Source organism: Polypterus senegalus, chromosome 16 (genome assembly GCF_016835505.1).
Source record: "Polypterus senegalus isolate Bchr_013 chromosome 16, ASM1683550v1, whole genome shotgun sequence".
In the NCBI taxonomy this organism is placed as follows: domain Eukaryota; kingdom Metazoa; phylum Chordata; class Cladistia; order Polypteriformes; family Polypteridae; genus Polypterus; species Polypterus senegalus.
Genome location: NC_053169.1, coordinates 14,465,107 through 14,490,690, shown reverse-complemented (window position 1 = coordinate 14,490,690; position 25,584 = coordinate 14,465,107). Strand labels below are relative to the sequence as shown.

At 42.8% G+C, this 25,584-nt stretch overlaps 1 protein-coding gene across 1 annotated transcript in view; it reads right to left on the bottom strand.

Moving 5' to 3' along the window:
- Positions 1–25,584, bottom strand: part of adgrb3 (adhesion G protein-coupled receptor B3) — an 868,080-nt gene that overhangs the window by 436,561 nt on the left and 405,935 nt on the right. Inside the window, exons 7-8 of the mRNA XM_039737721.1 lie at positions 9,961–10,125; positions 677–778 (exon numbers count right to left, since the gene is read on the bottom strand). Coding sequence (XP_039593655.1) covers positions 677–778; positions 9,961–10,125 — 267 coding nt within the window. The remainder of the gene's footprint in view (positions 1–676; positions 779–9,960; positions 10,126–25,584) is intronic.

The window sequence follows — 25,584 nt, the reverse complement described above, 5'->3', positions numbered from 1 at the left end:
ACGTCAATGATGTCTTTGGAATGTTTATTAAGGTAAGTTACCAGCAAATAATCGTAAAAGGAAACAGTAAAGGAAAAATCTATGCATTGAGGTAAAAATGAAATGGCGCAGTCGATCCTTTAGTTCAGTGAAAGGCAACCTTTTTCGAGTTGCGGCGCACTAAGTCCAAAAATTTTCTTTCGTGCCGCACCTGAGGGACTGCCCATAAATAAAGTCGTGACGACACAATCTATGGACAAGCGGCAATAAAAACAGTTCATTTTACAAGTTTAAAATCAAAGGATAAATCTTAAATTTAATTAATGTGAACGTTGAGATTGTTTTTCAGCACATATGAGATTGATGCGAGGATCAATTTTCGAAAGACAGGCGCGCATTTCCTTGTCGATCATTTGAAGTCTCTCGCGTTTCTTAGACTTCATTTCCGTGTAAGTGTTCCGTTATCTGTTTTTCCAACATATTTTTTTTTTTAAAGATTATATTTGTAATCAACCAAAAGTTCAAAAACACTAGCAATTTTAAATATTTTACAAAAGTTTTCGCGGCGCCCCAAGAAAATTCCACGGCGCACCTGTTGCTGGACAATGCTTTAGCTGATGGTTTCATTCATTCGACTGATACATCAACAGAACTGGGAACGACCCGAATAACTGTCAACATGCTGCGGTGGTCTTACCTGTGGCGTTTGGTGGACACCTGTTGAATGCTAACTCTCCGGAAGGTGTTCTTCTCCACACCATCGCCATTGTGTAGTCTTCTGAGCAAATTTCATACGGGGCTGTGGAATACAAACACATCCCTTAATAAGAACAATTTTAACTGGACATGTTAATTGTTTAATTTTTAACCTCACATTCATATGATTATATATTTTTAACTAATATGTTATTTCACTCACTGTGAGCAGGCTATTGTTTTTTTTTTTTTACTTGTTAAAGTGCATTTTATGGCTCTTTACCTGAACAACTCAAACTGCAGTTGTCGACCTATACACTGGATTCAGAAAGCATTCAGACCCCTTCACTTGGTAACACTTTTTACATTTGAAGAGGGTCAACTTGCCATGTTTGCCCATCTACACTTAGTAACCCGTCAGGACAAAGTGAGAACAAGGTTTCAGAAAAAATTGCAAATTTCATCAAAACCAGAAAGTGAAATGTCTCCTTTACAGAAGTGTTCAGACCCTATTCAGCACTACCTGAAGAAGCCCCTTTGACTGCAATTCCAGCTTCAAGTCTTTTGGGGCGTCACACACGTACGCATGGGAGGCAGCTAAAGGGCTCAAATGAGGGTATGTCCATGCCAGACCAGGGGGTGGCACAGTGTGTTAATCCCTTCTCTTTTTCCACTGCAGACTAGTTTTGGGAAATTCCTCCTGGGCCCGACAACATCACTCATGGCTTAGCTTCAGGTGGATGAGCTCTTCTGAAGAGCAGGTGGCTGTGCATAGTGCTGCTATGTCCTTGTTGTAGTCCGGTCATCCACTTTCTGAACTTGTTTTTCCAGATCTGGTCTGCAGGAGGTGGAAAACAGTTTGTGCATCTGAGGAGGTGCCAGTCCATGAGACGGCACATTCATTTACACACATTGAATTTGTACATGGATGAGACATGAAATTCAGTCATTGCACTATGCACTGTGTCTCTTGTTTTAAAATCTTTAGTAGGGCTGAGAGAATACAAGCAAATCAGCACAACACAAAAAGACAACAGCAGAATCAGTGGATAGATAGATAGATAGATAGATAGATAGATAGATAGATAGATAGATAGATAGATAGATAGATAGATAGATAGATAGATAGATAGATAGATAGATAGATAGATAGATAGATAGATAGATAGATGGGCACTATATACTACATAGATGTAAGGCACTATATAATATATATATTTTTAAAATAACCTTTATTGTAAACATAAGAAGAAACATCAACATAACAATATACACAGTCAAATGACAAAAAAGCCAAATTCCAGAATAAACAAAAAAGCCATACATCAGACCCCTACTACTCCCTCTTTACACTCCTCCTACTCCACACATTAATAAGCACGTGGTAATGATGCCCACCAATGCTTTCTCTTTCTCTTGCCCACCACAGTGAAATCAGAAATTAATTTTCAGCTCCCCTTCATTAACTGAGCACAGCACCCTTTCACCCCCACACATTTTCAAACACCCCCATTCTATTCATCTGTTTATAAAAAGCACAATATTATAGATAGATAGATAGTAATTTTGGTATAGTAGGCAGGATAGATAGATAGATAGATAGATAGATAGATAGATAGATAGATAGATAGATATTTTAGTATAGTAGGCAGGAAATGTGGCATTAAGATAATATATACTTTTTGAATTCAACGGTATGGCTGCTAAGGGGAGGTTCTAGCCCCCCAATCCCAGTTTCAACTACACACACAGAATCCCGGGTTCAAATCCATCACTTTTATTTTCAATACCGTGTACCTTTTACAGGCTTCCTTCCTTCCTTCCTTACGTGTCATGGCAGCTCCCTCACAACACACCACAGCCTCCAGTCTCTCTCTTTGCCCCTTCTGTTTCCCTCTCCTTCTCCCAGGGGAGTGTTGTCCAGCTCCTCTTCTGACTCCCAGAGCTTCCAGTGCTTAGTCAATTGCCTCTAGGAAGCTATTCCGGGTCAGGTAGGACTACAGTGGTCCCCGTATTATTACTATCTGATAGCTCCCCCTGGCAGCTCCCAAAGAAAATGACAGGGCTTGCCAATGGGACCACAGCACCTGTGCTGCCCTGCAGGTGTCCATAATGGGGCTGCTGCCACCCAGTGTACTGAGGAACACCCAGCCCATAGCTGGCAGTCGTCACTGTGCGGTCCTTCACTGTTCCCAAGTCCGTCCGGGGTGCCGCTCAGTGGTTGTTAGGATACCAGTGCCCCTATAGCTGCTGTAACATCCTTCTACATCCTTCCACTTCTGGGTCCTGGCATTGAAAGGAGATACTGTCACTCCTTCCCTGACCATTTCTTGACGCTCTTCTGCTGAACGATTCGTTGTCTGAAGTCCTCAGTGTCGCTGTGTCACAGAGAGGAGGTAGAGCTTTGTTCATAATGGCGCTCAGTTTATTTTAATTTTCTCCTCCACTAAGACCTCCGGGGGTCCAGAGTGTGTCCCACTACTGAGCCTGTCCCTTTAAATTAGCTTGTTGATTTGGTGGGCCTCTCTTGAAGTGATGCCACCAGCCCAGCACACCACACTGGCCATCGCCGAGATATACAATATGTAAAGGATGTCACTTGTCACTTTAAAGAAGCACAGCCTCCTGCTTTGCCAATTCTTCTATAGTCCCGCTGTGTTCTGATACCAGTCCAACCTGTCACTAATGTGGATGCCCCCAAGGGCTTGTAAGAGTGGACCACCTCTTCATCCACTCCCTCAATAGTGACCACAGAGGTTCTTTGGTTCGGTGAAACTCAATTAGCAGTTCTTTGATTTTTCTGACATTAAGATGCAGGCAATTCTCTCTGCACCAAGAAACAAAGATTCCCCCCCCCGACTCCTCTCCACTGTCTCACCCCCCTTATCAATACCCCCCATAAGTGCAGAATCATCTGAGAATTTCTTCAAGTGACGTGACCTGCTGTTATATTTATAGTCAGAGGTGCACAGAGTGAAGAGAAGAGCAGACAGGCCTGTTCATCGTGGTACTCCAGGGTTGCTCACACAGTCCTTGAGCCTCACAAATGGGGGTCTGCCTGACAGATGGTCCATTAGAACACATTTCTTCAGGTTGCTTTACTCCCAGAACCTTCACATGACCTCTCTGAACAGCTTTGTGAAATCTCAGCCAGGGTTATTTCTTTTTCCTGTGAGGACACGGCCCCGTATGAGTGTCTGTGTGTGTGTCACGTAACGGCCAGTCAAGCTCTCCAGGGCTGTCTCTCCCTGTCTTGGACCCGATGTGGCCTGGACAGATCTTAACCTCTGAGTTAAAGCCAGGCACTGTATAGAATAGCATAGGAAATATATGGAATTCCTGCCGTTTTGGGGCAAAGTATGAAATTTTTGAATTATTTTAATATTATATATACTTTCCCTAGGCGTTGTATGTAATACCTAGTCATTATCCATCCAACCAACCAACCATTATCCAACCCGCTATATCCTAACTACAGGGCCACGGGGTCTGCTGGAGCCAATCCCAGCCAACACGGGGCACAAGGCAGGAAACAAACCCCAGGCATGGTGCCAGCCCACCACAATTTAGAATCGCCAAACCACCTAACCTGAATGTCTTTGGACTGTGGGAGGAAACCCACCCAGACACGGGGAGAACATGCAAACTCCATGCAGGAGGACCCGGGAAGCTAACCTGGGTCTCCTTACTGCGAGGCAGCAGTGCTACACACTGCACCACCATGCCGCCAACCAACCTGGCATTATATAGAATGACAAATGAGTCATTGAACAGACGTATATGAAAAAGAAACAATTACAAAATAAAGTATAGGACGTTCTTAATGAGGGCGGCACAGTGGCACAGTGGTAGCCCTGTAAGAAGTCAAGGGTTTGCTTCCCAGGTCCTCCTTGCGTGGAGTTTGCATGTTCTCCCAGTGTCTGCGTGGGTTTCCTCCCACAGTCCAAAGACATGCAGGTCAGGGTTAATTGTCCCTAGTGTCTGCTTGGTGTGTGGGTGTGTGTGTATGCCCTGTGGTGGGCTGGCACCCTGCCCGGGGTTTGTTCCTTCCTTGCTCCCTGGGATTGGCTCCAGCAGATCCCCGTGACCCTGTGGTAGGATATATCGGGTTGGAGAATGACTGACTGACTTTCTTATTGAGGAAAATAAAATAAAATATGAACCTACTTGTTGCAACAAGGAAGGAAAAAAATGATTTTAAATTGCACTTAATTATCATGACGAGTAATGTTCTTGTATTTGGGTGAAAGTTCTTTCAACAATCTGTCACGTCCTCCGTGGCCAATGGTCAAATGAGCGTCATGACGTACGTTAAATAATTCAGAGTCCCTAATGTAGAACTGGATAGCACGAATGCTTTCTTTAACAGGATACATCAGGTTACTTCTGTGTTCCACTAACATCACATCATAGCGATTCAGCAGCCAATAGTTCCGTGGTTCCTTCTTAGTAGTCATCTTGGCCTTTTTCACATCGCTCACTAACTTCTGGTAAGTAGTTTCGGTTAGGAAAACATTGGTTTTTGCAGCATCGGCTCGCACTTTAGACAGTTCATCGTAGAATCGTCTTTGCATGCCAGCATGCCATAAATCCTTCTCAGACACTACACCTTGGTCTTCCAATTTCATACAGCGCAGTATGGGCTAGAGCAGGGGTGCCCAATGTGTCGATCGCGATCGACCGGTAGATCGCAAAGGTAGTGCAGGTAGATCGCGTTACATTCAAAAAAAATTTTAAACGTTAGTCTATCATATATCCTCCCTATGGCATTTGCCACTTGATTCACATACAGAGCGGCCAGTTTGAGATCTCTTTTCCTCTAACACGCTGATCATCCCGCACGCACGATCAAACGCGCGAGCTACTGCAAAACTCCGGCTGTGATCTAGTTAGCCTTCCAATTTATATCGACTAAAGAAGGGATTTTAAAAAAATGTTTGGGGAGGGTATGGGCTGGATGTGGAATTGGAAGAGGAATTTTTTCTCACAATGTCACAATCGAAGTGCGTTTGTCTGATCTGTCAATCTATCATTGCTATTCCAAAGAAGGAAAATGTGGAAAGGCACTTTCAAACTGTTCATAAAAACTACGAAACTGACTTCCTTCCGAAAAGCGAACTGAGACAGCCGTCATATTTCACTTGGCTGAATTCAAAGGCTCCTTGACTGCATTACTACTTATTTATGCGAGTCAACCTTTTCCCATTAATAAGATTATTAAATCCAAATACTGTAGTGTCCATAAATGTATTGAATTGTTATTGTGCCATAAAGGTTATTCAGTTATGCAGGGTACAACAACATATATTTTATGTATGAAGTATACTCAGTATATTACAATTATATATATATATATATATATATATATATATATATATATATATATATGGAAGAGAAGGTCTGTGATACGGTTTGCATATTAGCAGTTGGAGATCCACAAAGGGAGAAAATGAATCACGTATCATAAAATAGTTTTTATTCCTGAGCTTTCAACCCTACCAGGGTCTTCATCAGAGGATAATGCTTAGACATACAAGAATCAAAGGCAATATATAGCAATACCTTACGGGGGGGGTGACTAGGTCCGTGTGGGGGGGTGAGGTTCTTGGGAATAAAGTCTTGTTTATTAAGAATAAGTTCTTCTTAAGTTTGTATATGCTGGATTTATTGATCTATAAGCATACTAAATCAACAGGACATACATTTAATTGGGACGATGTACAAGTAAAATTTAAAGCCAATAATAAAAGTGCTAGAGAGCTGGCTGAATGCTGGTTATCAAATGAGAACGCCATCAACAGACACTTGGACATAAATCCAGCATATACAAACTTAAGAAGAACTTATTCTTAATAAACAAGACTTTATTCCCAAGAACCTCACCCCCCCCACGGACCTAGCCACCCCCCCTTAAGGTATTGCTATATATTGCCTTTGATTCTTGTAAGTCTAAGCATTATCCTCTGATGAAGACCCCTGGTAGGGGTTGAAAGCTCAGGAATAAAAACTACTTTATGATACGTGATTCATTTTCTCCCTTTGTGGATCTCCAACTGCTAATATATATATATATATATATATATATTTTTTTTTTTTAATGCAGGTAGATCATTTCGACCTGGTCATTTTAAAAGTAGCTCGCAAGCCGAAATACTGTGGGCACCCCTGAGCTACAGGCTTTGCTGAACAATTTCAAAGTAGCGTATTTCGTCAGTTCCGAACAAAAACTGAAATGCAAATGAGGGATTCTGCGTCTGAGGCGAGCGTCGAAAGTCACGTGACATTCGAAACGTCATTAGCGGGAGTATTTTATACTTTGCCGGTTTGTCTTTTGGCATTGCATAGAATGCCTAGTAAATGGTGAAATATGAATCGTTTTATACTTTGACGTCCAGTTTTCGGTATTCTATATATTGCCTAGACATTCTATACATTCTAGCCTGCTTTTCATACATCGCTGGTAACGCATACATAAATAGAAATCCAAAACTCATGGAGTCCAACGACTTTAAAGGCACACATTCTGAAAGCTTCTCTGTTCTCACTAGAGGGCAGTGTTTTCAATAGAATCACCTTTCTTTGTTTTGCTGGAATGCTCTGAAAAAAAAAATAACACGAAATTTCCATACAAAAAGAAAAGAAAACTGGCTGTCAGATACGTTTTCCTGTTCTTTCATATTTAAACGTCACCACTATCTACTTGCTTTTTGATCGCAGGCCGTCAGGGAAATGGCGTTCTTTTACGGCCATTCAGATTATTCTTTTTTTTTCTTTTCTACCCACTCACTAATATATCTAAGCTTGTTTAAAAAATGATATGCGTGTGAGCAAGTGAGGAAAAAAAAAACCTCTAAAATAAAAGAACATTCTTGGTGTAGAGTAAGAATCTCCATGGCGACAAAAACTAAGGAGAGCAATCAATGTCACCATTGTTGATGCTCCAGTAACCACCTAGCATCAATAATAGTCCACTGCTTTTCAAAATGCCTAAGTGATTTCAAATAATTACTACAAAATGTGATTGAAGTTAATTACTAGCATGGCAGAAAATGAAAAGATTCTTATATCAGAAATGGACAGCTTGTATCAAATCTCTTCAGTGTGATGTTGGGAGTCAAAAACTAATCAAGGCAAAAGACGCCAAGTTGCTAAAGCCTGCTAATGTGACACTGAAATGCCAGCTTTGTCCTACCTGGACGGTGCTTCTCGCCGCACTTGCGGACATCTTTGTTGGTTCCATCACAGGTTTGGCAGGTGAGAGCAGCTCTCTGAATGACCCAAGTTCATCTCTACCATCATGAGATTTCAAATCATTACTAATCCTCCTCTCTTCTGTTTTTCTTCTCTGTATCCTAATCAGGCACTTGGTGCCACCGTTCTACTGGTAAGATGTTCTCCTGCCTGTGAAACAATCATCTGATGCACTGAAAGCACTGGAATCAACAAATAGAAAGATTCTGTCATCCGACTGGATGGCTCAGCAAGGGGTTGGTGTCCATTTGAGGCCTCCAGGACTGTGACTGTGTCTGACTGTGTCTTTGACGTTCTCTGTTATAATGGACCTTGGACCACCACAGAGGTTAATTTTCTCCAGAGATGCTGCTCACTGGAGTCTTTGTTTTCCTTTGTGGTCATAAAACAAATCAAAGCAAAAGACACCAAGTTGCCAAAACACACCAATGTGTCACTGAAGTGCCAGCTTTGTCCTACCTGGACGGTGCTTCTCGCCGCACTTGCAGAAATCTTTGTTGGTTCCATCACAGGCTTGGCAGGTGAGAGCAGCTCCCTGACTGACCCAAGTCCCTCTCTGCCATCATGAGATTTTAAACCGTCACTAATCTGCCTGTGCTCTGGTTTTCTTCTCTGTATTATAATGAGACACTATCGACAAGATGTCCTCTTGCCCAGGGAACAATTATCTGAGATACTTGGAGCATTGGAATCAATGGATGGAACGATTCTGTCACCAGAATGCACGGCCCAGCACAGAGTCTACTATAGAAGGACCAGCAAGAGGTTGGTGTCCATTTGAGGTCTCCAGGACTGTGATTGTGTCTGACTGTGTCTATGATGTTCTCTGTTATAATAGACCTTGAACCTCCACAGAGGTTTTATTTTTCTCCAGAGATGCTGCTGACTGGAGTTTTTCTTTTCCTCTCTCACTATAAAATTAATCAAAGCAAAACACGCTAATCGGTCACAGAAGTGCTGACTTTGTCCTGCCTGGGCAGTGCTGCTCGTTGCACTTGCGAACATCTTTGTTGGTTGCATCACAGGTTTGGCTGGTAAGAGGAGCTCCCTGCCTAAGCCAATCAAATCTCTGTCATCATGAGATTTTAAATCGTCACTAATCCTCCTCTGTTCTGTTTTTCTTTTTTGCATCCTAATCAAGCACTTGGTGCCACCATCCTAAAGATAAGATGTTCTCCTGCCCGTGATGTACTGGAAGCTCTAGAATCATGTGGATGGAAAGATACTGTCCTCTGATTGGAAAGCCCAGCACAGACTCTACTATAGAAGGACCAGCAAGAGGTTGGTGGCCATTTGAGGTCTCCAGGACTGTGACTGTGTCTGTCTTTGTCTTTCATGTTCTCTGTTATAATGGACCTTGGACCACCACAGAGGTTAATTTTCTCCAGAGATGCTGCTCACTGGAGTCTTTGTTTTCCTTTGTGGTCATAAAACAAATCAAAGCAAAAGACACCGAGTTGCCAAAACACACCAATGTGTCACTGAAGTGCCAGCTTTGTCCTACCTGGACGGTGCTTCTCGCCGCACTTGCGGAAATCTTTGTTGGTTCCATCACAGGTTTGGCAGGTGAGAGCAGCTCCCTGACTGACCCAAGTCCATCTCTGCCATCATGAGATTTTAAACCGTCACTAATCTGCCTGTGCTCTGGTTTTCTTCTCTGTATTATAATGAGACACTATCGACAAGATGTCCTCTTGCCCAGGGAACAATTATCTGAGATACTTGGAGCATTGGAATCAATGGATGGAACGATTCTGTCACCAGAATGGACGGCCCAGCACAGAGTCTACTATAGAAGGACCAGCAAGGGGTTGGTGGCCATTTGAGGTCTCCAGGATTGTGACTTTGTCTGTCTATGTCTTTGATGTTCTCTGTTATAATGGACCTTGGACCACCACAGAGGTTTGTTTCCCCCCGGGGATGCCGCTAACTGGAGTTTTTGTTTTCCTCTCCCAGCACAAAATTAATCAAAACAAAAGACACCGAGTTGCCAAAACACACTAAAGTGTCACTGAAGTGCCGACTTTATCCTACCTGGACAGCGCTGCTCACTGCACTTACGGACGTCCTCGCTGGTTCCATCACAGGCCTGGCCGGTAAGTGCAGCTCCCTGACACACCCTAGTCCTTCTCTGCCAGCCACCATCACAAGATTTTGAACATCCACTCCAGTGTCCCCATGGATTCCATTGTCCATTTGCTAGGAAGAGAAATTCAAAGACTCAGTTACTCACAGTTTTATTATACTTCTGGAAGATGTGAAGATAATAAGTGTCTTAATATTTACTATTAATATCCCTCACAATAACAGTAAGTGCTGTTGTAATAGCCAAGAAATAATATGGCTGGACCTTTTGGGTCATTTGCATTGACTCATACGAGCAGTGGATCAAGACCAGAATACGTAATATGATACTGACAGGCACTGCCACTCGAAGTCCATATGGAGACTTAGGTGGCAATGCCCCCCTCAGTTTCCGGGGCACATGCCCCAAGAATTGCCAAAATGGTGCCCCTCGGGTGACCTAATGGATTGGCTGGCTCTTCTAGCAGGAGGTGATCTTCCTCTACCTCAGTGGTTCTTTTAGAGCAGGGGAGTCCAACTCTGGTCCTGGTGGGCCGCAGTGGCTGAAGGTTTTCATTCCAACCCTTTTCCAAATAAGTGACCAGTTTTCACTGCTAATCAACTCCCTTTCCCCTTCAATTTAATAGCCCTGGTTTTAATGATTCATTCCTCTAAATTGATTCATTTCTTCATTACATGGCAAAACCAAACAGAAATGAGATGTGAGACAAGCCAACAGATGACCAGCTAAATTGTAACGTCAAACTCCAGCCAATTTCACTCCAACCAGTTCCTTAATGAGAAGCCAATTCTTGTTGTTATTGACTATCAGGACTTGTTGCTGCTCTCATTCTGCCACAGTAGGCTGTTGATTTTCTGATTTTTCTAAGACCACCATCAAGATGTTTTGGTGACCTGAGCAGACCAACATGACTGAGACCTTCACCTTTCTTTATTTTCAAGTTAGCTGGTTATGTGACGGCTTGTTTTGTGTCTCCTTATTGTTTGGTGCCTCGTTTAGGGTGGAGTGGTGGCTCTGAGGCTAAGAATCTGCGCTGGTATCCCGAAGGTTGCCGGTTCAAATCCCCATCACTGCCAAAAAAGATCCTACTCTGCTGGGCCCTTGAGCAAGACCCTTAACTATAAATTGCTCCACTGGAGCTGTACAATGGCTGACCCTGTGCTCTGACCCCAAGGAGTATGCGAAAATTAACAAATTTTTAATACAAGAAATTGTATAAAGCAAAATAAAGAAAAAAAAAAGAAACAACTAAGGGGTCTGAGTCACGTCAATTAAAATGAAGGCAAAACAAGTGAATCAGCAGCAAAAACGGCTCACTGATACTGATGAAGAAGATGGTTAGAATGAAAACCTGCAGCCAGTGCGGCCCACCAGGACTGGAGTTGGACACCACTGGTTTAGAGAGTTGCCATGTTATATTATGCTTATGTCATGATGTCACATATAGCAGTGCAACAAATGCTTTTGCTAAAAACACAATGGCCACATCTGAGAAACAACTGAAAAACTGAGAAGCAACTGAGAAACCACTCAGAAAGTGGGAAACAGAGAAACTGAGAAACAACTGAAAATGAAACCACTCAGAAACTGGAAACTTAGAAATTAAGAAACTAAGAAACAACTAAGAAACTGAGAAAAACTAAGAAACTGAGAAATAACCGAGAAACTGAGAAACAACCGAGAAACTGAGAAACAACTAAGAAAGTGAGAAATAAGTAAGAAAATGAAAAGAAACTGAGAAACAACTAAGAAACTGAGAAACCAAAACTGAGAAACACTAAGAAACTGAGAAACAACTAAGAAACAGACTAAGAAACTGAGAAACAACTAAGAAAGTGAGAAATAACTAAGAAAATGAAAAACAGAGAAACTGAGAAACAACTAAGAAACTGAGAAACCAAGAAACAACTAAGCAACTGAGAAATCAAGAAACAACTAAGAAACTGAGAAACTGAGAAACAGAGAAACTGAGAAATAACTAATAAAATGAAAAACAGAGAAAATGAGAAACAACTAAGAAACTGAGAAACAGAGAAACTGAGAAACAACTAAGAAAATGAGAAACAACTAAGAAACTGAGAAACCAAGAAACAACTAAGAAACTGAGAAACAGAGAAACTGAGAAATAACTAAGAAAATGAAAAACAGAGAAACTGAGAAACAACTAAGAAACTGAGAAATAACTAAGAAACTGAGAAACAACTGAGAAATAACTAATAAAATGAAAAACAGAGAAAATGAGAAACAACTAAGAAACTGAGAAACAACTAAGAAACTGAGAAACACCTGAGAAACAGAGAAACTGAGAAACAACTAAGAAACCGAGAAACTGAGAAACAACTAAGAAACTGAGAAACTGAGAAACAACTGAGAAACAGAGAAACTGAGAAATAACTAAGAAACTGAGAAACCGAGAAACTGAGAAACAACTAAGAAACAAAGCCCAAAATGGCTTTAGCATGACATCACAAACAAAATGATATAAAATAATAACAACAAAGCTATTTGGGTGGGATTAGTTTTAAACCAAGAGGTGGGGTAAAGTCCTTCTTTACTGGCGGACCACTATGATTTTAGTCCCGACTGAATCACTGACATCAGTAACTTTGTTGTGTCTCAGTAAAGATGGCTTCTACCTTCAATTAAATGTCCGTAAAAAATAACCCCAGGTTAAAGTAGTCCTGTGCAAATCAACATGTTAGTAAAACTGTAATTTTCGGTTTGGATGTGACCAAAATTATAGAGTTCCTCTGGTAATAGTTACCTTCCAAGATGCCTAAAGTGAAAAAAAAAAGTGCCGGTTCACTTTGTGTGTGCTGAATAAAGAGGGGATGGGTCCGAATGTGTGCTGATATGCACAATTCATACTGAAACAGAGGTTGGGGGGTCCCCATTGGTGGGACGGACAGACATATTGCTATTATAAATAAGAGTGGCTAACGTGGGCCGAACAGATGGCATGCACTACCAGTACTCATTCGTCAGGAATGGGGAAATGCCAGTATGGCCCGCTTCAAGCACTGACTTCACCCGTCCAAATCCAGCTTTAGATAAATAAATGAAGCTATGGGTTGCTGGTTGTTACCATCGGGTTGCGAATTTGGTGAGGGGTTATGGGTGGTTTAAGAATTTGGTCTCAGTTGGGTCATTACGGGTTGGTTAAGCAATCAACATCACTCCGATGATTGTCCCCTCGCTCTGATGATGATCCAAAATTCTTCAAAGGGGGAAAGAGCTCTGACAATTGCCCACGAATGGAACTAGAAGACATTTCTGTCTTTCCATGTTTTTTATCTACAATTCTAGCACATTTTATCCTTTGAAAACAAAAAAAAAAATTGTTATTTCCACCCTGATGCAAAAAGTCACATTTCTGTGAGTCTTGGCTTCAACCAAGAGAACTTCAAATAAGCAGATAGAACGGAAAAATCATGAAAACATAAAGAATTCCTCATTTCTGAGGGGGCCGAGGTAGCCAGGGGGTGGCAATGCCAGGGTGATAATCTTCCTTGCCCCCCATCCATTTTATGTCACTGCAGATTAAGTAGTAGGGTATTGTACCCTGTGAGCCATTATGGGTGTAGTGAGACGTCAAGCAAAATGACACCTTTTATTGGCTGATTAGAAAGATTACAATCTGGCAGAAGAAGGGGCCTGAGTTGCCACGAAGGCTTGCATATTGTAAACTTTTTAGTTAGCCAATATTGCATGACGTCTCACTACACCCATAATGGCTAACACGGTTCAACACCTTGCTACTTAATCTAATCTACAATGACATAAAATGAATGGGGCAAGGAAGCCACCCCCCCAGCTACCTCGGCCCCCTCAGAAATGAAGAATTCTTTAGGTTTTCATGATTATCTATCTATCTATCTATCTATCTATCTATCTATCTATCTATCTATCTATCTATCTATCTATCTATCTATAGTGCCTTTCATATCTATCTATCTATCTATCTATCTATCTATCTATCTATCTATCTATCTATCTATCTATCTATCTATCTATCTATCATATAGTGCCTTTCATATCTATCTATCTATTATATAGTGCCTTTCATATCTATCTATCTATCTATCATCTATCTATCTATCTATCTATCTATCTATCTATCTATTTTTCCGTGGTATCTGCTTATCTAGTTAGCCAATAAAATGTGTCATTTTGCCGGACTTCTCACTACTGCACATTTCAGCAAAGACAAAACCAACCTGTGCTTGAGGCAATGGCACCTGGCCTGAAAATTCACCCCGGTTTAGGAATTTTCAAGTGTCGAGTCCAAAGCTGTGAGAATAGGAGGAAAATGAAAGGAGCAGATAACAAATATACACAGCATGACAAAAGAGTAAATAGCGAGGTGAAGGGTTTGTTCAAATTTAAACTGTAAGAGCTAATCGTAGAAAGTTAACATTAGTGTTTGCCTAATTTAAGTGCAATGTAGGTTTAGCACAGCTCAATAGATAATAGAAGATTTTGGTTTATCCCCTTTAAGCCAACTCAGTGGAACTTAATGGAATCTTCTTAATACTCTGCTATGTTTCTGATGTGACAACAGAATGACCTCAGATTGGAGATGGAAACACGAACTGTTAAACACATCAGATCGAAAGGTACAGAGACGTGATAACATAATGGCAGCTTCGAGAAAATGTAACTAAAATAAATAAAGGCTTAAACAGAAATATCACAGGCAAGAAGTATTTCCTTATTGGGTTGGGTTATCATTTTTTTTTTTCCTTATTTATTGTGCAAACTTTTTGCTCTTAATTTCACTATTAATTTCTTAATTTCACACGATACAGATTACCTTGACCCGGCTGGGCCATCATTATAACAGAAGGTCTGGGATGGATGGGCCGCCTGACCGGGTTGGAACAGCAGAAGGGGTCTGTCCTCGTGGGTAGATAAATCCCCGATACACAGGGTGGCAGCTTCCAGTGGTGCACATGGGTCATCATAGTCCTGGTGAGCTGCCCCGCTGGAGTACTTGGGGACCAATAGGCAGGACTGCCTTTCACTTCCTGTTCAGGTGTGATGTTGGGACACCAGAAGAACTGCCAGGTCCTCCAATGTAAAAAGGAATGATTGGAGTCGGGAGGATGCGGTGAAGGTTGCTGGGTATGGCAAGCTATTTTAATATGTAATCCCTTTAAACCTCTTAACGCGCACACGTGCCGGTCCTGGGACATAACAGCGTTTTAAAAACGTTACAGTAATGTGTGCATGCCCATCTGCCATGCATCTCGACACCCTACCCATCAAATGAAACTTCAAAGTCTCGTCTTACCGATGATATAAACCATTTTGACACACAACAACCACAGCACTGACACTAAAGCCTTTTTTACAGAGAAGTACATACTTTTAAGAGTTGACTTTCCCTACCTTTGAAGACCCCCTGCAAGTCAAACATCAATATTTCCGAGCAGTATTGATCCCATTCTGTCCGTAAGGCTCCAGCGAATATAATCCAGTAAAACGATTAGGTCCAAAACACACGATATATCCTCAAAGGGACAAAACTCCAGAAAACGTTTCATAACTTGAGACCAGCTACGTAATTTTTTTTCATTTCTATTGATCATATCAGACGTAATTTGTTTCTGTCGGCGATAACCATGCTACCGCATGTAACACGGAAGTCTTAGCTTCTGATCGACACCTAAGTTGGCCAATTACGACGGGTCTGGGGTTGACTGGCACCTCGTATAGCCAACGAGTGTCACAGACAGCTTGAAGGATGACGCAAACTCCAAACCCTGATAGAATCTACCAGTTTGATTGGACACTGTGACTGACACTCAAAACTTACAGCCAATGAGCAGCCGAGCATTTTGATATGTAACTTGCCATACTAACTTGTAAACAAAACGATCGGAGCTGCGCGAAGGTGGCATTTGTGCCAGTCTGCAGAGTTGGTGCGTGGTTGTTTATTGTGATTTCGCCAAGTTTTTTCGCATTTTAAATATGAATAAACGTACCGATAAATGTAAATACACTCTCGATTAAATAATAGATTCATGTATGCGTGTGAAAGTATTCAATCGGCCCAGGTGACGTCTAATGGCAGCCACGCCCTTGTGCTTTCTGCCTGCTAGTGATTGCTGCCATCAAGTGGCACATGGAAAACGCTGAGCTGTGTTGTAACAGTTGTGCTTTCTGCCTGCTAGTGATTGCTGCCATCAAGTTTCAGTAGAGCCCTCATTGATATCTGTGGGTTGAAGCATTCAAAAGTTATTACACTTTTAACATACGGTCCAAAATGTGGATATTGGTCCCTCTAAAAAGCCCCTTGTGGTGTTATGGGTCCACAGCTCGTTGAGTAAAGGCCATTTTTAAATAAGTAATCGATGTGCTCGCGGCTTAGTGAGGGGCCGTTGGGCCATAGTGGGCCGCGGGACGATCCGTAGGGTGTGGGCGTTTCTCACCTAGTGCACAGGTGAGGAACTGCCCACATTCGTGATTGTCCCGTGGCTAATGCTGCAGCTGCTGTGGCCCTCGTCATTTTAAAAAGAAGCGCGAGTCGGTTTTAAAGGGAAAAAAGAAATGGAGAAAGGAAAAAAAAATGGAGAGAGAAAAAAGGAAAGGAGAGGACGGAGGTTACCGGGAGCAGGAGAGAATGCAGGTCGGTGAAAAAGAGAGAGAGAGCCGCGAAGAGCGAGCGGACGGGCGAGAGAATGAGCGCTCGTGGACAGCTGCGTGGAAGCTGGGTGTTAGGCCGACACCCAGGCGTTTGTGTTGATGTCGCTCCCGCTGAGCGATCAGGTAGCGGAGTGACCAGGGAAGGCGACTGGCCGCAGAGAGGCCATTGAAAGGCAGCGAAGTCGGAGACTTGGTGGTGGGAATCCCCAACGTGAGCGACCTGGCCGTTGTGGGAAACCAAGTTCTCCGGGACTGGGATGAGTGCCATACCGGAGCCAGGGATCGGGAGGTCTCCAGTCTCGAATGTGTGATGTAGGAGGGCAGCTGCAGAGAGCGTCTTGCCTGCTGCAAAGCCCAAACGGGATAAGCAGGTGAGACGCTAACAGAGACGCTACCAGAAAAGCACCGGATTTGTTTGTTGTTTTTAAGACTGCTTCCAAGAGAAGATTTTAACCTCTGGTTTTAAGGATGTGTTTTTTTTCTATTTATTGGTTTTATCCCCCACGTTCTTTTATGGATTATTTGATGAAGAATTTGAATTGAAACTGCACTATTTATGGAACACTGTTTTTGTTGGTTTTTAATAAAAGCACTGTTGCACTTTCTACCTTCCCCTTGCTCAGTAATTTGCCTCCATTGACTAGCTCACTCGGTTACATTATCGACGGTGTTGGGTTCAAGTGCTTCCAACAACAATGGGAGTGTAGAGCCAGAACCCACATCGTCACACCCCTGGGCATGCCCACATAAAAACTGGTGTAAAAAATGTCATTTTGACAGGTATTCTTTTCAAATTTGAAATGTGAGTGGTCAACAAGTTATTCTGTTGGTACATAGTTTGTTTCTGTCCCCACCTACCTACTGCAGCTTTATTTTCCTTTATTTTCATAAAAAAACTTAGGCGAGAACAAAAAAATTCATTTTTTTTGTGAGTTCTAATGTGCATAACTTTTGATCAGTCACACCTACAGTGATTCTGACTACTAAGGGTGAAACTAGAGAATGTGACCTTTACAAAGAGACCAAACATGTGTTTATACTCCAGATAGTTCAATAACAGCAATGATTCTAATTTGGAGAGGTCGAATTACAAGCGATTTAGCAAAAATGACCCCGCTTGATAAGGGGTATCTGCTTTGGAAACTTTGAGAGTATGAGTTTGTAGCGGGGCAACATAGTAATAAAGTATTCAATGTGTGTGCCGAGTGCGTGTTGTTTCCATCGTCCCGTTTGCTGTTCGTTACGTGTACGTCAGTGAATGTTGTCCCCGTAAGTGCAGAGGGGACGGATGGCGGAGAGAGACCGCAGCCCCAGGATGGAAAGCACCTGTTCACATTCAGTTACATCCGGCTCTTTACTATTTAAACGATCAGGAGGGAAAGAAGAAGGGAGGAGGAAGGAGAAAGACGGAAATCTCATTTAACAACAACGAACCACCATTTCCTGCTATTTTTCACATTGTGCTTTGTATCCAGTTTGTTTTTCATTCCGCCGGATTCACTTCAGCTCAATCATCGCCAGAAACCCCGGGGTTGGACTTCATTATCCACCATACGCTGAGGAAACATGGTGAGATTGTTCCATTTATCTGGGAGATTCAAACACCTCAGATCAGTCATCTGAATTCAGGTCAGTAATATACCCGGACTCTAGTTCACGATCATTGTCATTTTAGTATTCATTCATTATTGTTATTTGTGTTTTGTGTTTGTTATACGCTACAGGGGCAAGGGAGGGTTTGTTATTGTATGTACTGTAAGGTGTTTTCATGTTACTGCTTTGGTGGAGGGATATAGAGTACATATTTATATATATATATTGTAAGATATGGCCGGCCATTCATCCCAGCCAATACCCCAAGCCGCCAGGTGGAGCCCTCCTTGCAGCATGGAGGTCCCCAGAAGACCAGCAGGGCATCATGGACAATGTGGTTTTTATGCACAGCCCTGCTGGATGCCATGGGGGCCACAGGAGGGAGCTGCAGGGAGGACCGAGGGCTTCTTCGTGCCCTGTGACCCGGAGGTTCGTCATAGGAAGAGCGACGGACTTCCGGGTTGAAGAAAAGGACTATTTACCCTGACCCGGAAGGAATAAAGACTTGTGGACTGTTGGGCAGAAACACCTCCGGGTCAGGGAGTATAAAAGGACTATGGGAACTCCCAGACAATGAGCTGAGCTGAGTGGAAGGGTGGCAACGCGTCTGGGAGCTGGAGGATTGGTTTATTTGAGAATTGCTGGTTTATTAGAGAATTGTGGAGAGGAGCGTGCTTTGTGCACATAATTATTATAATAAATAATAATTGGACTTTTATCCGGTGTCTGACGTGTGGTCTGAGGGTACAAGGGTGCGAGCAAGCCCTTAATCTGTCACAATATGTACTGTATTGTGAGGGACAGCCGGCATTTCAGTCTGGCCGGGACGTCCCTCAACTAAGTGAGAGAGCCTTTTTAGGACACTACATCCCCCGGGACGCTAGATGGCAGCTACCCTGGACAGAAATGGTTCCCAGGATTCCCGCAGGGCAGCATGGGATATGGAGTCCGGTTCTTCAGCCCTCTTTGGTGCCGTGGGTGCCACCAGGGGGAGCTCACCAAGAACCCGGGGACTATTATGATGACGTTAACCCGGAAGTACTTAGGAGTCACGAGGTCGGAAACCCGCAGTACTTCCGGGACACCTGAAGAAGGCATTTGACCCGGAGACAGAATACTTCCGGGTCAGAGACTTTAAAAGGACTGTGGGAAAACCCAGCAGATTGAGCCAGAGTTGGGAGGGAGTGCGACAGAGCTGCTGGGAGGAGTGGAGGATTCGTTAGTGGTTATTATAATTGTTATTGATTTATTGGAGTATTGTGGAGTGGAGGTGCTTGGTGCACAGTATTATTATAATAAATAATAATTTGAGCTTTTACCTGGTGTCTGATGTGTCGTCTGAGGGTTCAAGGGGACAATAACGCTCTCTATATTCCACAATATATATATTTTCTACGTGTGGAATTTTCATTTTTTGTCATTGTGTTTCATTTAATATATTTATACACATATTTTACCTATCTGCTTTTGTGTACTTGTGTTTAAACCGTTGATTGAGGGGAAAATATTATTTGTTAGAGGTACGGCTTGGTATATGCAGGTTAGCCTCAGTAATTCATCCAGGCCACAGATCTTGGTAGTGTAGCTGCCGGCCGTTACAAGCTTTACATTTGATATTAGGCTTATATAAATATCATGATTTTAAAATCTCAAATCAATCTTTTGAAATTTGATATCAACCTTTTGAAATGTGATATCACTCATTTAGAATATATAACGGTTTTTCCAATTTTGACATCAGGCTATGAATATTGTTATCAAAAAACAGAGATTAAATGCAAATGCAGTATGCTGTTATATCTTTGATATCTGTTTTTGGAAATGTGATATCAAAGAAGAGTGAATAAATGGTAAAATGGCTTGCCGCATATATGACATGTATAGATTTTGAAATAAAACATTGGACCTTTGATATCAATGTCCATCCATCCATCCATCCATTATCCAACCCGCTACAACCTAACTACAGGGTCACGGGGGTCTGCTGGAGCCAATCCCAGCCAACACAGGGCGCAAGGCAGGAGACAAACCACGGGCAAGGTGCCAGCCCACTGCAGGGCACACACACACCCACACAATTTTAAAATTAAATTTCAAGCTTATGAAATTTGATCTCAAGCTTTTCATATGATGCCAGTAAAGCATCTGTTACCAAACTAGCACGGCACACATCTGGACCGCTTCATACCTGATAAGGGTGCCCAGAAACCTGTTCTTTGTTACCTGTGTTGTGCGAGGCATGTGGGTGGCATTGAATTTTTTTTCTCTCTCACAGTGTCTTTCAGGCACTTCAGCCAGTGCGGCCCATTTTCAGGCCTATCTCCTGGAAGGCCTGGCGTGATGGAACGAGGACCGTGCAGCACAGGCAGTGGAGGCAGCAGAACGTGATATTGTCTTCTACAGTGGCCAACTCCAGCACTCCGTCAATCAGCTGAGCGAACTCGTGCTTCATGTGCTACATGGAGCTGGTTGAGGATTACGCCCGGCCTGCGAAGTACACTGGTGAGGCGGGCATCCAGCCCCTGTCTGTCTGTGTCTCTCTCTCTCTCTCTCTATCCCTCCCACCTTTTCATTTTACAGGTGAGCTCATTGGCGTCCAGTACCTGTTTTCACAGACCGGTCGAGTGCTGGAGGAAGTGATGGGCAGGGATCCCGACACTCCGGATGGTACAGATACAGACGACGACGACAGTGTTGATGAGGTGTCTGTAGAGGAGCCTCTGGACCATACCCTCTTCGATCTGGAGGAGGACTTTGCACCGCGTAATCGCAAACCCATGTCATCTGACACGTCCCAGTAGCGCCCTGCCATCGGCGCCTCACAGTCTGGGCCAGCTGACCAGGAGACGAGGCCATTCAAAGGGTGTGCCACGAGCCGGTAAGTCGTGATATACCTGTGGAATATCTGAGTACTCCCCTTTCTCACTTTCGCTCAGTTCCCCCAACAGAATAGCTTTGGTGTGAGGGTGAACCGCTGGGGCAGCAATAATGCGTGATTATATCTGAATTCAAAAGAACATCCTCACAAAGCCGGTACTCACGGCCCAGACACGTATTCCCCCTCAATCAGTGCACCCTAGCACAATGGTAAGTACACACTAGACACAGTGACTTCCTTTGCTTTGTGTCCCTGTAGGCACTATGGTTGCACCATGGAGCTGGTATGGCGGACTCTGGAGATGACCGATGACCTCGGCCCTGGCTTCAGATTCCACCCGTGCCGTACGCCGCACAAGATTGTGTTCGCTGACCCACCTGATCTATCCGGTCAGGCGACACTGCAAGCTCGGGCAACCCCCCCATTGGGCACACCTCCACCGGTGCCACATGAAACACCCAACCACTGCTGTTCCTCCTCCTCCTCCACCGGCATAACCTTCTTTACACCGCACCACTGCCTGGCGGCGCGGGAGGCAGAGGAGCTGGCACAACAGCAAGGCATAACAAAACAAAGTAACAAATTGGAGGCCTTTGTTTGCCAGCGTTGTGGTCGTCCTCCGCAGCTGCTTTTGAGGAGAGAATCGTTTTGCTCCACCACAGCTGGAAAAATTGTCTAGGAGTGGCTGGAGGAAAAAAGGAGGGAGAAACGAGATTGTGCTGGTGGCCATTAAAGGCTTTTTATTTTATTTATTTTTTATTTCATTTAATCTGTAGATGGGCCCATACTTTTTTTTTGTTCATGTATAAGTGCCTGGCACTTTCTATGTTGGCACAAAGGGAGGCCGCCTCCTTTCAATTTTCTTTTTTAATTTTGGGCTTCATCTGCAGGTTATGGCACTGACTGCTTTGTTTTCTATTTATTTCAACAATATATTTAATTTTTTTTTTATTGCAAACAACTGCCGGGCGGCATGGTGGCGCAGTGGTAGCGCTGCTGCCTCGCAGTTAGGAGACCTGGGTTTGCTTCCCAGGTCCTCCCTGCGTGGAGTTTGCATGTTCTCCCCGTGTCTGCGTGGGTTTCCTCCCACAGTCCAAAGACATGCCGGTTAGGTGGATTGGTGATTCTAAATTGGCCCTAGTGTGTGCTTGGTGTGTGGGTGTGTTTGTGTGTGTCCTGTGGTGGGTTGGCACCCTGCCCAGGATTGGTTCCTGCCTTGTGTCCTGTGTTGGCTGGGATTGGCTCCAACAGACCCCCATGACCCTGTGTTCGGATTCAGCGGGTTGGAAAATGGATGGATGGAAACAACTGCCTTTTGTATTCATTGTATGTATATAGTTACTGGATGTTATATATTCATAAACCTTGGATTGCTGTTTGATGTGTATTTATTTTATGAGTATAGTTATTTCATGTTATTTTTTCATAAACCTTGTTGATTGAATCGTGTCTGCCTGCCGGCCTGCTTCTGTCCCGCTGCCACTTTAAGGGCTCTCTGTTTACCTTCCCGCGACCACGTGGCTAATCGGCTATGCGTCTGCCCCTTTCAACTTCTACGGACGCGGCCTTTTTCCGTCACAAAGATCGGTTTACATTTTTTGGCACGAAGTAGAGACTGATGTTTTGTGTTTATAAATGTAAACGTCGCCAGCAAGAACGCAGCCTTGGTGCCCCTCAACCTCCCATCTCCTTCTGCCATTTACTCCACTGGCCCAAACTACCAACATTTAGGTTATCACAACTTGCATTAGTATGTAGTGCCTGTAGACCGTCAATGGTCCCCATCTTCTCCGTCACGATAATAAAAGGACAAACTGATTTGTGGAGCCCTACAGATAGTCAGAACGATCACTGACAGCAGGCGGACCGCTGATTACAGGGGAGAAAAACGGCTGTCCGTTCTGAGGGAACTCTGCTTTTAAAACTGACAAAACTATAATGATACTTTAACATGTCTTTTGTTTAATCTGTTGTCACATTGGCTTTTATATTTTGACTTGTGAGTGTTAGTATTAACAAAGACTGTCTGAATGACATTAACAAAATGAGCAGAAAAATTATGGGTTTGAAGATGCAAAATGCACATGAAGACCCTCTTCTTCTTCTGTGAGTGTCTGTCTTATTAATAACGGCTTTGATAGCTTCTGGTAACTAAAGAAGTCAAACTAACCATTTTGAGCCCTTGTCATGTCACACTTGTTCCCAAAGTGTCCCCAGATGGATGTTTACTCAATTATATTGACATTTTTTTGTAAATCACATTGGATAGAAACGTCTGCTAAGCAAGTAAATGTAGGAGTAAATGTCAATGTACGAGTAAATTACATCGAGATCCACTCCATATGATGGCAAAACGCCATGTGAATGCCTGGTTCGAAGGGGGGGCATACTGGCTTTGTCTTTCTCCTCCCAGTTCTACCTTCTGAGGTTAACGTGTGAGCTGAGCTTCTTAAAGATCTCTGGGCTCGGAAATGAAATATCATGTGCCAAATAGCCTTGAGAAGTTTCTTTGGGTCCATTTATAATTATAAAGGAAAGGCACTAGATAGACAGACAGACGGACGGATTTTAGTATAGTAGGAAGGATTAGACAGACAGATTTTATTTTAGTAGGAAGATTAAGATAGATATGACAGGCACAATAGATATGAAAGGCAGTATATAATAGACAGATTTTAGTATGGTAGGAAGTATTAGATATATTTGGAGGTCACTATATAATAGACAGATTTTAGTAGAGTAGGAAGATTAAGATAGATATGAAAAGCACTATATAATAGAAAGATAAATAGATTTGAAATTTGGCTTTTTACAGAAGCTGTTTAAATCAATAAATACATAATAGGTAGATAAAATATACTTTACGTTTATATTTTATGCAGACATTGCATCATGGGATAGCTGATATATATATAGATAGATATAGATAGATATATATCTATATATATATATAGATATATCTAGATGTACTGTATATATAGATATATATCTACTGTATATATATATATATATATCTACTGTATATATATATATATATATCTACTGTATATATATATCTATATATCTATATATCTATATATCTATATATATCTATTATGGTCTATGGCCGGCTTGTCATCCCGGCCAATACCCCCAGGCCGCCAGATGTAGCCCTCCCTGCAGTATGGTGGTGCCCCGAAAACCAGCAGGGAATCATGGACAATGGAGTTTTTATCCATGGCCCTGCTGGATACCACAGGGGCCGCTAGAGGGAGCTGCAGGGAGGAGCCAAGAGTCATATGTGCCCTATAACCCGGAAGTGAATCATAGGCAGAGCGACGGCAGAAGTGACGCACTTCTGGGGTGAAGAAAAGGACTTGTACCTGACCCGGAAGTAATAAAGAATCACATGGACTGGGGATTGGGAACACTTCCGGGTCAGGGAATATAAAAGGACTGTGGGAGCTCCCAGATGGCGAGCTGAGCTGGGTGGTAGGAGGGCAACACGTCTGGGAGTGGAGGATTGTTTATTGTTAGTGTATTGGTGAATTAATGAGTATTGTGGAGGAGAGGGTGCTTTGTGCACTGTGCTGTATAAATAAAGTCAACATTTGGACTATTGTCTGGTGTCTGGCGTATTGGACAAGGGTTCAAGGGAGCAATAGCGCCCCCTATCTGTCACACTATATATATATATTAGCAGAATACCCTCACTTCGCAGTGGAGAAGTACTGTGTTAAAGAAGTTATGAAAAAGAAAAGGAAAATTTTTAAAAATAACGTAACATGATTGTTAATGTAATTGTTTTGTCATTGATATGAGTGTTGTTGTCATATATATATATATATATATATATATATATATATATATATATATTAAAAGAATTAAAGGAACACTTTTTAATCAGAGTATAGCATAAAGTCAATGAAACGTATGGGATATTAATCTGGTCAGTTAAGTAGCAGAGGGGTTGTTAATCAGTTTCAGCTGCTGTGGTGTTAATGAAATTAACAACAGATGCACTAGAGGGGCAACAATGAGATGACCCCCAAAACAGGAATGGTTTAACAGGTGGAGGCCACTGACATTTTCCCTCCTCATCTTTTCTGACTGTTTCTTCACTAGTTTTGCATTTGGCTACAGTCAGTGTCACTACTGGTAGCATGAGGCGATACCTGGACCCTACAGAGGTTGCACAGGTAGTCCAACTTCTCCAGGATGGCACATCAATATGTGTCATTGCCAGAAGGTTTGCTGTGTCTCCCTGCACAGTCTCAATGGCATGGAGGAGATTCTAGGAGACAAGCAGTTACTCTAGGAGAGCTGGAGAGGGCCATAGAAGGTCCATAACCCATCAGCAGGACCAGTATCTGCTCCTTTGGGCAAGGAGGAACAGGATGAGCACTGCCAGAGCCCTACAAAATGACCTCCAGCAGGCCACTGGTGTGAATGTCTCTGACCAAACAACCAGAAA